Here is a 12,387-nt window from a genome sequence, read left to right as displayed (position 1 = left end):
ATTCGAGTGTTTCACCACATGAATCACATGTAATATAGTAAATCAAATCATGCCGAAGTGGGACCTACAACATGCATGAACCTTTTTAATTTCCCACTACAATTATGACTTCAAACACAAATACGATTCTTCTTCCAATGTTTGCTGCCTAAGTAACATACTTCTAAACATTCCTTTCCTTTGTCTTTGTATTCTTTATTAAAGTTTTCTAATTTTTTTATAAAAAATTTATTGGTGTTAAGATTTATATTTGAAATAATTTTATATTTTTTAATATTTAAAATTATTATAGATTAAATTTGATAATGAAAATTAAGAATTAAATTTTTTACTAACAAAATCAATGGGATTTTGATTTAAAAGTAAGGAAGAGGTTCAAAAATAAAATCATAAGATCAAAAATTTCAATCTTATTGTGTGTAAATTTAAATTTGTAGATATTTTGAATTAAAAAAAAAAAAAGGTGAAAATGTTAATAGGCAAAAGAGGAATTAATAAAAGAAGTCCTAGAAGTAAATTGTGAGTGATACAATTAAGAATATAATATATCAGAAATAATAAAGAATTACGAGTTCCTTAGGCTTACCCCATTCGCCGCAATCGGCGTTGTTAATATAAACTATAAATTGGACCTCTCTCTGGCTATGTATAACAATAGCAGTATATTGTTTGGTGTGACCAAAATGAGGAAATATTAACAGTAATCTCCAAATGCAATTTCTTCATTGGTTAAAAAAAAAAAGAGCAAGTTGCAATTATTAAGTATTTTCCTAAAGTAATTATTGGATCTGTAAGAAAGCAAGTGGACCCCTGGCTGTGGCTGGCTATTGAGTCGTGACTGACTGTCCTGTTGCAGGGGTTGGCGTGGGGGGGAACTGGGGATATTTTATTATTTTGAATTTGCATCCGCGTTTGCTTTTGCTATAAATTAGATTGATCGGGTTGGAGTTGCACAAACAAATCACATAAACTCTAAACCAAAAATACGGGCCATGACAGCCGAATCTCGTCTTAATTCATTGTGGGAGTAGGATCACTGATCTCTGTACAGCTCTCTCTTTCTCGTATTAATTTCTCGCACGCCCAGCTGCCTTCGCTTTCTGCACTACTCATATGACTCCTCAACCCTCAACACACACCACTACTTGTTGGCATTGATTAATTTCCAGGTTCGTCGTCTTAATTTCTCTATTTATTATTATTTTCCTTTCAATATCTGTCTTTGCATTCAATCTATCATTTTTATATAAAAAAATCATACAGTGAAAATAAAAAAAATATTATTATAAATATTAAATTTTAAAATTTAAATTTATTAAATATTATTTTTTAAAATAATTATATAAATGAATTGAATTAAATTTTAAATTTATAAATTTAATACATCTTTGATTTGACTTTCATATGTTTGAATTTGTCTCTGCACAATCTCTCTCGGTGTCCCAATTATTAAGCCTTGAATTGTAGGTCATTGTTTTTTTCTTCGTTAACGTTATCCAATCAAATTGTTATTCCTTAATTAATTGCTATTTCAAAATAAATGGCTCCAATTTTTTTTAGGTCTAGCAATGGCTGCCAATGCCACCACTCGTCCTCATCCTGCCTATGTGGTTTCTAAAAGCTTGCGTATTTACTTCAAACATCCAATCTTTGTTTCTTCGTTTCACCTTTTTCTTTCCATGTCATTCCGTCCCATATATGTACATATCTACATACATACATACAATTCCGTGCTGATTATTAACTATAATAATTTTTTAATCCTTAACAATAGTATTTCAATCCTTTTAACAGCAAAAAAAAAAAAAAAATTTTTTTTTGGTTACAAATAGGATCATTTTTTTTTTTTGGTCTTATAGATCAACAGGACAGAAGCAGCAAATTATTTGATATTGACCCCTTTTTGGCATTCTTTCTTTCAACTAAAAGAAAGTTAAAAAAAAAAAAAAGTGTGGATAAATTCGCAACTCAGTATTGAACTGGAAAAGTAAAAAGATGGTCAACTTTTCTTCAGTTCTAATTCTGGATCTGTGATCTCTTATTCCAGCTAGACCAATCACAAATCACAAGTAAAAACCAAACAAACTCTCCCTCCAATCTTCATTATTTGTTGTCATTTGCATTTACATCACACTCAAACTGCTATCCAAATTCAGACGCTATCATCACATTCTAACTTTAAGAGAAACCAACAAGATGATCCAAACATAAATTAAAAGGTTTTTACTTAAGGAAAAAAAAAAAAAAAACTATCCACTTGCACTTCTCTATATATTTGGAGATTGGTACGTGCATCACAGGGAAAAAAAAAAGAGTGATGGACCAAACGTATCTGACTACAATTGAGAAATTATTACTGGACGCTTAGTTATCAACAACACAAATACAAATACAAATACAAATACAAATACAAATACAAATAAAAGCTGACCAATACCCCGCTCATACATATTCAAAGTCTTGACAATTCAGGGTACCTTCACCGATGTTTCCTCCTCCAGTCCCTGGACGCTTAGTTATCAACAACACAAATACAAATACAAATACAAATACAAATAAAAGCTGACCAATACCCCGCTCATACATATTCAAAGTCTTGACAATTCAGGGTACCTTCACCGATGTTTCCTCCTCCAGTCCTCGACACATTGATTTATATGTCTTTTACCGCTGCTCGCACTTAGCTTTTACTTGCCTTCTTTTATGTTCCTAACTTTGAATTTGTTTTGACGTCGTACGTCTCCAATTTGTAATCTTGCTCTCCCCTTTCCCTTCCCTTCCCAGGATTTTCCTCCTCTTCTGTTCTTTTAGCCTCAGATTGTTATGCAATATTCCTGTGGCTGCTACAAAAAACATAACCATCAACAAACAGGGAGAATTGAAAGAAGCTGCTGCTGCACTGCACCCAATATATTTTCTGTCTGATATATAAACAAAGGTGAAAGAATAAGTGTACGTGTATAAGCTATAAGATGGGTTTCTGGGCACTGTTCGAGGTGGCTTCCATGCCAATTTTGCAGATATTTATAATAAGTTTGTTGGGCGCTTTCATGGCGACTGATTATTGCAAACTTCTCCCAGAAGACACCCGGAGATCCTTGAATAAGGTACCAATTTGTTTTCGTGCATGAACAAGCTCTTTTCGTTATGTATATATGTTGGTGAAATTATAAATATATGTTTAGCATTTGAAGCATCGGTGCATAATCATCTTCTTTATCACCCAAAGATAATCATTGTTTACCCATCTTATATTCATTTAACCCTTAAAACATATATGTTCTGTAACTAAACGCAGCTTGTGTTCGTTGTGTTTACCCCTGCGCTCATGTTTGCAAGTCTTGCCAAGACTGTCACGCTCCAAGACATTATTTCATGGTAGGATATATGCTTTACTCTCTTTCTCTCTCTTTTTCCATATATATATATATGTGAGAGGGGTTCAAAGTAACTCTCTTTCTGCATTATAAACATCTCATGCTCTTAATGTTTTTTTTTTTTTTTTTCCAATACAAAAACTAACTTCTGAACCCAAAAAGAAAGCAAACGTGCAAATAAAACAGAGAAAATACTACATACATAGTTACATACATAAATACATACTTATTAACTTTCGTACCAAAGGTGGCTTCGTTTCAATGGGTTTGATCATCAATTCACAGGTGGTTTATGCCTGTAAACATTGGAATTACCTTTCTAGTGGGAGGAATTGTTGGATGGATCGTGGTTAAGATACTGAGACCAAAGCCCCATCTGGAAGGTCTCATCATTGCTACATGTTCATCTGGTAAGTTTGACTGAGCTTTCAAGGCCCCTTCCTGTTTTTTCCTACATGTCCAGTTTAATACATTCAAGTAGTTGACTATTTTGTACTTAAATTATTTTTTCTTGAATTAGGGAACTTGGGAAATCTTCTCCTTATAATTGTCCCTGCAATCTGTAATGAGGATGGAAGCCCATTTGGGAATCGTAATGTTTGCAATTCAGTTGGACTTTCATATGCATCTTTCTCCATGGCGGTAATGTGATAATTTCAAGCTTTCACCTACAAGCATTTGGTTCCAAGAACTAGTAATTAAACCCTGTATAATTTTATGAGCAGAAGGGCTGATCAATTATGTATGTTTTGGCTAATTAATGCAGCTTGGTGGTTTCTACATTTGGACTATCAGTTACCAAATGCTAAAAATTTCGGCTGTGAAATTCAAAGCATTTGAAGCAGCTGAGGCATTCGTTTCAAAAGAAGCCAACAAGAGCTTGGATGCCACAGCCGAAAGTCAGCTTCTGAAGGGAGAAAGTGAAGAGCAAGTTGCTATAACACTGGCAACAAAATCTATTGAAGATCCCGAGAACCAAGCAGTTCGTAGCCTTTATACAAAAGTTTCTGGAATAATTGAACAACACTAATCATTCATTAATCCTCATGCCTTTGAAATGACTGTTATTGCAGAATGTATCCCAAGAAAGTAGCCCAAAGCAAAAAGGGAAGGCATCGTTCTGGGTTAAAGCGGTGGGGTTTCTTCGTCAGATTTTAGAAGAGCTAATGGCACCGCCAACGCTGGGTGCGGTAAGTTTCTACTTCCTATATAGTTGTGTTCTTTTACCATTGTGTTCTTTTACCATCGACAAGATACTATCGTTTTCCATTTCCATATATGTCATGTGTGTATCATTATCAGATTTTGGGATTCTTGTTTGGAGCGACCGGTTGGCTGAGAAATCTTATAATCGGTGAGGGGGCTCCACTACGGGTAATCCAAGACTCAATTAAACTACTAGGGTAAGCGCTCTTCTCTCTTTGCTGATAATCCTTAAAGTAATGGTTATATACTTATTTCGTTTTCGATTGAATAATGGCCAAAATACAAAAAATGTGAGGCTCCCTCCTCCTTGTATTAATTTTGTAACAAATGCTAAGAGTAAAAACCCTGTGCAGGGATGCAACAATCCCATGCATCACCCTCATACTAGGAGCCAACTTGATTCAAGGTTTACGTTCCTCCACAATCAGACCGTTGCTTGTCGTGGGAGTGGTCGGTGTTCGATACATTATACTCCCGGCTATTGGTATTTTGGTTGTTAAAGCAGCTGGGAACCTTGGCTTCCTACCCTCCGACCCTTTGTTCCGTTACGTGCTGATGATTCAGTTCACTCTGCCACCTGCTATGAATATTGGTCAGTAACCAAATCGGTTCATTCATACAGTAGCATTCTTCTGTTTATATGTCCAGTCGCGAAACCTAATAATAATGATTGCAGGTACCATGACCCAGCTGTTTAATGTGGGTCAAGAGGAGTGTTCGGTCCTCTTTCTATGGTCATACCTGGCTGCCGCTCTTGCTCTCACAACTTGGCCAACAGTCTTCATGTGGATCTTGACCTGAAGAGACTCCAGTGCCGGATTTAAGAAAGCCCAAAAATAAAAAAGCCATCAATTCATATTTCATTTATACAGCTGAACTTGAGAATGAGATTCTTTTTTTTTTTTTTTCCCTCTTTTAATATGGTATTGAAATTGAAGCGAGAGATGAGTGATTAGTGAAGACTGAAGACTGAAGTCGAGTGGTCTGATGTGTAATGGCTTGTGAAATGACAAGTGGAGGTCAAAGGGGTTCCATGGCGTGGATATATTTACATATAGGTGCCAGTAATTAACTTAATTGTAATAAAAAAAATATACAGATCTGTTAGGACTAGGAAGCTTGTTTCTGTTCAGGGGGCTGGGGGTGGGGCATTATACCTCATTTTGTATGTAAAATGTTATAGTTCATCATATTCATTTCAGTGTCATCATAGTTGGATTCTTTCTCTTGAGGTCTTCCGAAAATTTTTGGATTGAAGATTTTGTAGTTGAAATGAAAAGCAATGTACTCTGCCACTTGCTGGGACTGACAACAATATTCAAACCATGTATATGGCAGCCTTTAACTAACCAAGCAATGGCATCCATCAATTAAACTCAAACCAACCAGAAATTAGTACACCATAGACTAGGGTCATGTCCAGCTCTAAAAATTTTATCCTTCGACCTTGTAACATTGATAAACAAAATTGATGATACAACTTCCTGCATTGTGCTTTGAGATGTGGCACACGAATACAAATACTACTAACATTTATTTAAAATTGACGTATCGGTCTCAAAGGTTAACCTTGAAATTGAAAAATGAATGTAATCGTTGGAGCCAACTTGAAAATTGTATGAATCAAACTAGATTCAACTGAGAACAAGGAATGTTATAACACTAGCACACAAAACTTGCCACTAAAGGGTCCACATAATAGTTCCATCTTCTAGGTAAGGGTAAGCTGGAGTTTTAACCACTTGGGTTGGGGCTTCACAACCTGCAAATGGATCCACTGTTTGCATAACACTATAAACAAAAAAGGCTATTGTCCTGCTTCCCTACTCTCCTCTTGTTGTTAAGCACACGGCTCTTTCTATAATATCTAAGTAGACTGTCAAATTTATGCATGAACACACATTGACAACTTCCACAGTTCTAATTGGGAGTGGAAACCAGTTGACCATTCAACACGAAACTTCATGCATGAATAATCAGCAATATGCATATAAGAAGACAAGAAATCAGTAGCAGCAACTCAATGTTTGAATATCAAGTTGGTTGGGGTACCTAAGCAAGTGTAATGTACAAATAATTGTCTCAACAGAAATGCCCTGTTTATTCACCTTCCTCTCATTTAATGTCATTGATTCTAAGCTCAAAGTCGAAAGGCCAAGGTGAGTATGATATCATCAACTAGCCAACAAAATGAAGTTGATAGTTGGCAGACAAGGTGGAGATATCCTAAAAGCAAACAGCATATGACAAAGCACTGGAAATGAAAATATAAGATGAAGATTAAAGAGCAAACCTCTATCACTGAAATTGTTTGACTTTAACCATTCAGTGCTTTACAAATGAATCTCTGTTAACAAAACAACATTTGGAAACATCCCCTAGGAATAGTACTGACATTTTATTAGTTGTATCACACTCAAACTTATGGAACTAATAGCCAGAAACAAAAATTTTGCAGAGATGAGTGCTGTACAGAGCCCTAATTCTATTGCAAACTGCCACGTTTGTTGTCAACCTTATCCAGAATTATGGACAGCAGTAACATTGTTGACAGAGATTCTCACGAAAGTCCATCTGACAGCCACAACATTTTCAAATTAGCTTTATTATTCCAGGCTCCAGATACTGAAATGCAAAGAATCAGCAGTTTATAAAAATAACATAATGAAGATTGACATTATTATCAAAAATGAAAAAGATGAAACGAGTATAGAAAGTATCACAGGTTTTGCAAGCTGCAGCTCCACAGTCAATGCCATTAGGGTTTTAATTCAGAAGATACCTTCTTTACTTTTCCAGCTTTGGTCTTCTAGCTGAAAGTGTTACTCTGCAACATCTTCACAATTGATTTCTGCCTCCAGCGTCCAGCAAATTTTTTTTTTTTTCTTGATCGTTTACCTAACTGCATACCCTGCAATTCCTCAACCCAAACCCATAAACAACATAAATCTCGTCCACACAAGCTTTTAGCTTAAGGTTTTCTTTCTTTCTTTCTTTCTGGTTTGAAGAAGTTTGCACACTGGCATCTTCCCTCAGAACTTCAACTCGTTCATAATCATATCAGGTGAACAACAATGAAATGGATTAAAGTGATTATGAAAATTATCTAAACTAAAGAAAATGATAAGCAAATACATCCACTCTTATTTTTTATTTGATAGACATGGGAAGAAGAGACAAAGAAAAGACAATCATGCTTTATTTAATGTGATAATGGTCAAACTAGACAAAGACATCAACTCAATCTTTCTAACCAGTTTATGAACTCAGATATAGCAGATTACTTGACGAGATGTGCACAACAAGATCTTCACCACCCATCACAGTAAATTCCCCCTATAGCAACCAGCACTTGAGAGGTCCAAAAATGCTCATCGGAGCAGTGAATCGCTTCAACCTGAACAGGTTTGTTATGCAAATCCCTACGAAAGTTCTTTATTAATATTATCTCAAATCATTGACACATGTAGGAAATTATAGCCAATTCCCGTGTGGAATTCTATACCACTAGTTATCCCATAGGTGGAAACATTGTGGTATTTGATGATTCTCACCTTTTCTAAGACATAAAAAACAAGATGACCACTTTTGGGTCCCTCAACCAGCCACCATTGAGACAAAAGAAAACTTGAGCTGGAATTATTCCTTGTTTCACTCAAAAACAGTAGACACAAAAAGGGCTCAGAAAATCTCCTTTCTTTCTGCTTTTCCTCATTTTCAATCAATTAATCCTTGCCTTTTGCAACCAACATAAATGTCTAGTCATAAAACATGCAAGGAAGATTTATTTAAATATTCCCACCACTCACGAGTCCATAAATGCTCATATGTCACAGGCATATTATGGCAAGACATTCCATGGAATCAGTAATGACTTTTTTTTCTTTAATTTTCTTCTTTGGCTGCCAAATGAAAAATATTGATTCGAAATGGTGAAAGAAAGAAGACATACTTAGGTTGGCAAAAGAGAAGAGATTTAGTATATCTTCTTTTCAGCTGTAGAAACTTCTAAATCTACATTCAATCATCGTAGCAAGATAACATAGTAAGCCTCCTATAACATACTTTTAGCATGAATGGATTACATTTTATGAATTATTTTGAAGTATATTTTACCTATAAATGTTTGCTATTGTTATTGGTCTGCAGCAATAGAGATAAAATTTCAGAGAATTGCAGTCGCTTTGATGGGCAACTATTCCAGCACTTGGTCATCAGAGATTTGAGGATTTGTGGGCAGTCCTTAGGGATATCGGGCCTTAGGCCACAAGCAGCTATTCCTACTGCCGCTTGCACCGGTGAACATGCAGAATAGGCTGCCTCACCCGTCACCATCTCCCAAATCACCATCCCAAAACTATAGGAATTACTCATCCATGTCTCAGTAACATTCTCTGGGTCCCCAGCAATGATCTGCACTCAAAACATATTGGGGCCGAGAAATGATCAGCTCCTGTAAGTTGTACAGAATTGGAATATGAAACAAATAAAAAAAAGCACATATAACATATTATTGTTTTTGCAAGTCAAATCATGACATAATGCATTACGCCAAAATATCAACAACTTTAAACACTGAACAAATTAATTATGTAAATTTGGTATACAAATAAGCATAAGCGACAAACATCTGCAACGTTAAAGAGACCTAACTTGCATGTAGAAAGAATCAACCAGTTAACGTTGAAAGAAATTTTCACCACAGAAACCCCCCCATCCCCATGGATGCATGCCCAAAAAAAAGACAAACAATAAAATATGGCATCACTATATAGTCACTGAAATATATAGAATAAATATCATAACTTATTTCCTCTAAAACTTTAAAGATAATCATAATATCAATATCAATTAGGCAAAGTAGCAGTCGCACAGTGGCCTTTAACATTTGGTATGGAAAAGGACTAAAATCATGCTAAAATTAAAAAGTTCCGATATGCGGGCTCCACAGTTAGACAATTCGGTAAAAGTAGCACTTCAACAGTATTGATGCTTTGTTAATTGAGAATTTAGGATTGCATAAATAAAGGTAAACACCATTTTGAAGTGTAAAGCAAAAACAATCATTAAGAAATGTTACGCATGCCCAAACAATGATGTTGGATAGGTGACATAAAGTCTCTTTTAGCAAGATTAGTTGATCTAATAGTTGTACCCACATACATTGAACCTTAAGAACATTACATAAACTCAACAAAAATCAATGTGAATTGCCCAAAAGTAGTAAATCAACTGTTGAGAAGGTTTATTTAGGTGAAATGATTTATTATAGCTGGACTGTGATTGGTGAAGTTCACTGGGCATGATGGTTATGAGTTATGATCAATGTTGGAAATAGAGTTTGTGCGATTGGGGGAGGGAATGAAATGAGGTTATGACCAATGTTGAATAGGCATGATGAAATTAATTCAAAGAACAGTAAGTAAGATGATGCAAACCTCAGGAGCTAGCCAACGGTAACCATCAGTTTCATACTCCATTGCCTCGCCAACACTCTTGCAAGCAGTGACTATACCCATGTCCCCCAAGCATGCGTTACCATGCTTATCTAGCAGAATCCTCTGTGTATTGAGGTCTCTGTATGCAACACCATGATCGTTAAGAAACTTGACTCCTTCTGCTACATCAGCAGCAATTCTCATTATCTCCTTAATCTGAAGCTTCTTGTTCTTTAGCATCAAATCATGGACTGATCCACCTTCCGTCAACTTGGTCACAACACACAACCCATTATTTTCATCAACACAAACACCACAGAATTGCAAAATGTTCCTATGCCCACAAGTCATAAGCTCTAAGAGATCCTTTCGAAGTTCAAACTCGTAAGAATTCCCCTTGTCACATCCTTTGAGCTTTTCAATTCCAACACGTTTACCTTTGTAAACACCTTTAAAAGAGTTGGGTCCAATCTGATCAATAAACTCAAGATTATCAGAGCTCAATAGCCATTTTCCAATATCATCTACACCTGATTGGATGGTTTGCCATTCATCAACCACTACAACAAACGATGAAGTGGGCAGAGGCATTTGAAGCTGAATCTTGGCATTTGCGTTTTCAATCCCATTTCTGTGAGTCTGCTCAATTGCGTCTTCTTCAGTTTCCCCAAAGTCTCTTCCCTTAGTACTCTCTTCCTGACACCCACAAAGTCCAAATGGTAGCTTCACAGTGGTCATTTTGGGCTTTTTGATAGCAGATTTGAGGGCATTTTCGATGTGGGATTTAAATAACTTGTCTTGGGGGGATTGAACCAAGAAGAGAATAATTCCAAGGGTGAGGCCTTTTTTCTCAAATGTCTGTATCTTCTTGCAACAAATGGAAGCAGTATCAAGAGCACCAGACATGGCAGACCAAGAAAAGGAAGAGTTACAAGCAAATGTGAGCTTAAAAACAGAACCTTGTACCTCATCATCAGACGCTTGCTGAATAAATATAGCAGGATGATCATCCCCTGATGCCTGTTCTATCAATTTTATATGTAGAAACACTTCTTTCATATCAAATCCCGCCTGTGCATAACTGTCAACGTAATACCCCAAACGAAAAATGAGAAAAATGTAAACTTGAGGAATAAGAAATAAGAAATTTTTGGCGATAGCTAAGGCAAGGCCAATTTAAACGTTTTAAGAAAAAAAAAAAAAACAAAATAATGAGAAACCCAAACCATAACTGTTTAAAAGCCAAGAAAAACAAAACCCATGCTTCAGATTTGAGTTTAGTTAATGCTGAAAAGAAACTGGTTTTAAATTTGTGTTGCTCATTCTTGCATTTTTCAGAGTAACCTAAAATGAGTATGAACTCGTAATAGGCAAGGCAAGGCAAGGCGAGGCGAGGCAACCTGAAAGGCAAGGAATCATAATGCTTCCGAATATTGGAGACAAGCTTCTCAGGCAACTGACTTCCAGGATAAAGCTGAGTCAAGTTCCGTACAACGGTACCCCAGACCACTTTTCGGCAATTCTCGACTTTGGAGGAAGCAGAATGGACAGAGGAGACAGGAAGAGGCTGATGACGTGGGGAGGAGGAGTCGAGGTTGAGAGAGTTCTTGAGAGAGGCGATGGCCTCGGAGACGTTCCTGCTCAGCCTCTGAAATCGTTTGTGCATGGCGGATGGCGCTTCGAGTTTGGCAGAAGAAGAAGAAGCAGAAGCAGAAGCAGAGGAGGAAGAAGAAGAAGAGGGCTCCTCGGATCTGTCGTTAGTCCGCATCAGAACCTGCTCCACCAAGTCGTCGTCAGTGGTGGATCGGCTGGACCAGCACTCGAGGGCTGCAGCCATGGGCGGTGGGTTAGGCCTAATGGCGATGGTAATGTAGAAGGGAAATGGGTTAAGCTGGAAGGAGCTTATTTTTACAAAGTGGGCGAGGGTGCTGTGCTCGAGATTTCTGACTTTGTGCTCGTCGTCTTCTTTCTTTAATTTTTTTAAAAAAATTTAATTAATTAATTAATTAATTTGTTGTCTGTGTTGGATTTCTGACAAAGGAGGTAAATATGAGGATGAGGTGAGGTGAAGCTGGTGGTTGTTTCTTTTATTTCAGGGACTGGGGAAGTAGACAGAGTACTAAGTTATAACTTAATACAAGAGCAATGTGTTTTGAAAATATGTTTGATTGATAGACAGGAAAAGCCCCTTCACTCTACATGGGCCATCATCATCATCATCATCATCATGCATTACGCATGCATCACTGCTACTCGTAAACTAAACTGTATAATAATATAATGGATATGCAAATTGACAAAACTAAGTCTATATTTTCTTTGCATATTACAATTACTAATGACAATTGAATATGACATGCATGTGT

The 12,387-nt window shown here is 36.4% G+C and overlaps 2 protein-coding genes across 6 annotated transcripts; one reads left to right on the top strand and one right to left on the bottom strand.

The window, feature by feature from the left end:
* Positions 1-952: 952 nt before the first annotated feature.
* On the top strand, positions 953-5,808 carry LOC111291739 (protein PIN-LIKES 7-like). Of its 2 annotated transcripts, none has more exons than XM_022883685.2 (10): positions 953-1,169; positions 2,785-3,107; positions 3,299-3,378; positions 3,663-3,787; positions 3,898-4,019; positions 4,144-4,359; positions 4,451-4,567; positions 4,680-4,780; positions 4,937-5,175; positions 5,260-5,808. In XM_022883685.2, exons 2-10 carry the CDS (start codon positions 2,973-2,975, stop codon positions 5,382-5,384), a joined length of 1,260 nt encoding a protein of 419 aa, XP_022739420.1. In that variant the 5' UTR covers positions 953-1,169; positions 2,785-2,972; the 3' UTR covers positions 5,385-5,808. The 2 variants fall into 2 exon arrangements, with proteins under 2 accessions (XP_022739420.1, XP_089622927.1); XM_089766801.1 differs by having other exon boundaries at positions 3,625-3,787.
* A 1,055-nt stretch (positions 5,809-6,863) lies between these two features.
* LOC111291738 (uncharacterized) lies at positions 6,864-12,187 on the bottom strand. 4 transcript variants are annotated; one of them, XR_016345764.1, is made up of 5 exons: positions 11,422-11,994; positions 10,022-11,102; positions 8,700-8,996; positions 7,366-7,494; positions 6,864-7,157 (listed from the first exon to the last, which is right to left on the bottom strand). XR_016345764.1 is itself a non-coding variant. In XM_089766800.1 (4 exons), the coding sequence occupies exons 1-3, from the start codon at positions 11,856-11,858 to the stop codon at positions 8,700-8,702; spliced, it is 1,815 nt and encodes a 604-aa protein (XP_089622926.1). In that variant the 5' UTR covers positions 11,859-11,994; the 3' UTR covers positions 7,472-8,597. The 4 variants fall into 4 exon arrangements, 1 of the variants encoding a protein (XP_089622926.1); XR_016345763.1 differs by having other exon boundaries at positions 6,864-7,208; positions 7,366-8,996; positions 11,422-12,187; XR_016345762.1 differs by having other exon boundaries at positions 7,366-8,996; positions 11,422-12,187.
* Between the last annotated feature and the right edge of the window lie 200 nt (positions 12,188-12,387).

Source organism: Durio zibethinus, chromosome 10, assembly GCF_047325235.1.
Source record: "Durio zibethinus cultivar Kanyao isolate XHJ-2024 chromosome 10, ASM4732523v1, whole genome shotgun sequence".
NCBI classification, from domain to species: Eukaryota; Viridiplantae; Streptophyta; class Magnoliopsida; order Malvales; family Malvaceae; genus Durio; species Durio zibethinus.
The sequence above is the reverse complement of the archived record's forward strand: the minus strand, read 5'-3'. Positions and strand labels throughout refer to the sequence as shown.

Excerpts from the sequence above, each read along its gene's own strand:
- LOC111291739 (XM_022883685.2), top strand. The coding sequence starts at position 2,973 with ATGGGTTTCTGGGCACTGTTCGAGGTGGCTTCCATGCCAATTTTGCAG. Across the intron at positions 3,379-3,662 it reads CTCCAAGACATTATTTCATG|GTGGTTTATGCCTGTAAACA; the intron begins GTAGGATATATG and ends ATCAATTCACAG. Across the intron at positions 5,176-5,259 it reads GCCACCTGCTATGAATATTG|GTACCATGACCCAGCTGTTT; the intron begins GTCAGTAACCAA and ends TAATGATTGCAG.
- LOC111291738 (XM_089766800.1), bottom strand. The coding sequence starts at position 11,858 with ATGGCTGCAGCCCTCGAGTGCTGGTCCAGCCGATCCACCACTGACGAC. Across the intron at positions 11,103-11,421 it reads TATGATTCCTTGCCTTTCAG|TTATGCACAGGCGGGATTTG; the intron begins GTTGCCTCGCCT and ends TTACGTTGACAG. Across the intron at positions 8,997-10,021 it reads ACCGTTGGCTAGCTCCTGAG|ATCATTGCTGGGGACCCAGA; the intron begins GTTTGCATCATC and ends TTTTGAGTGCAG.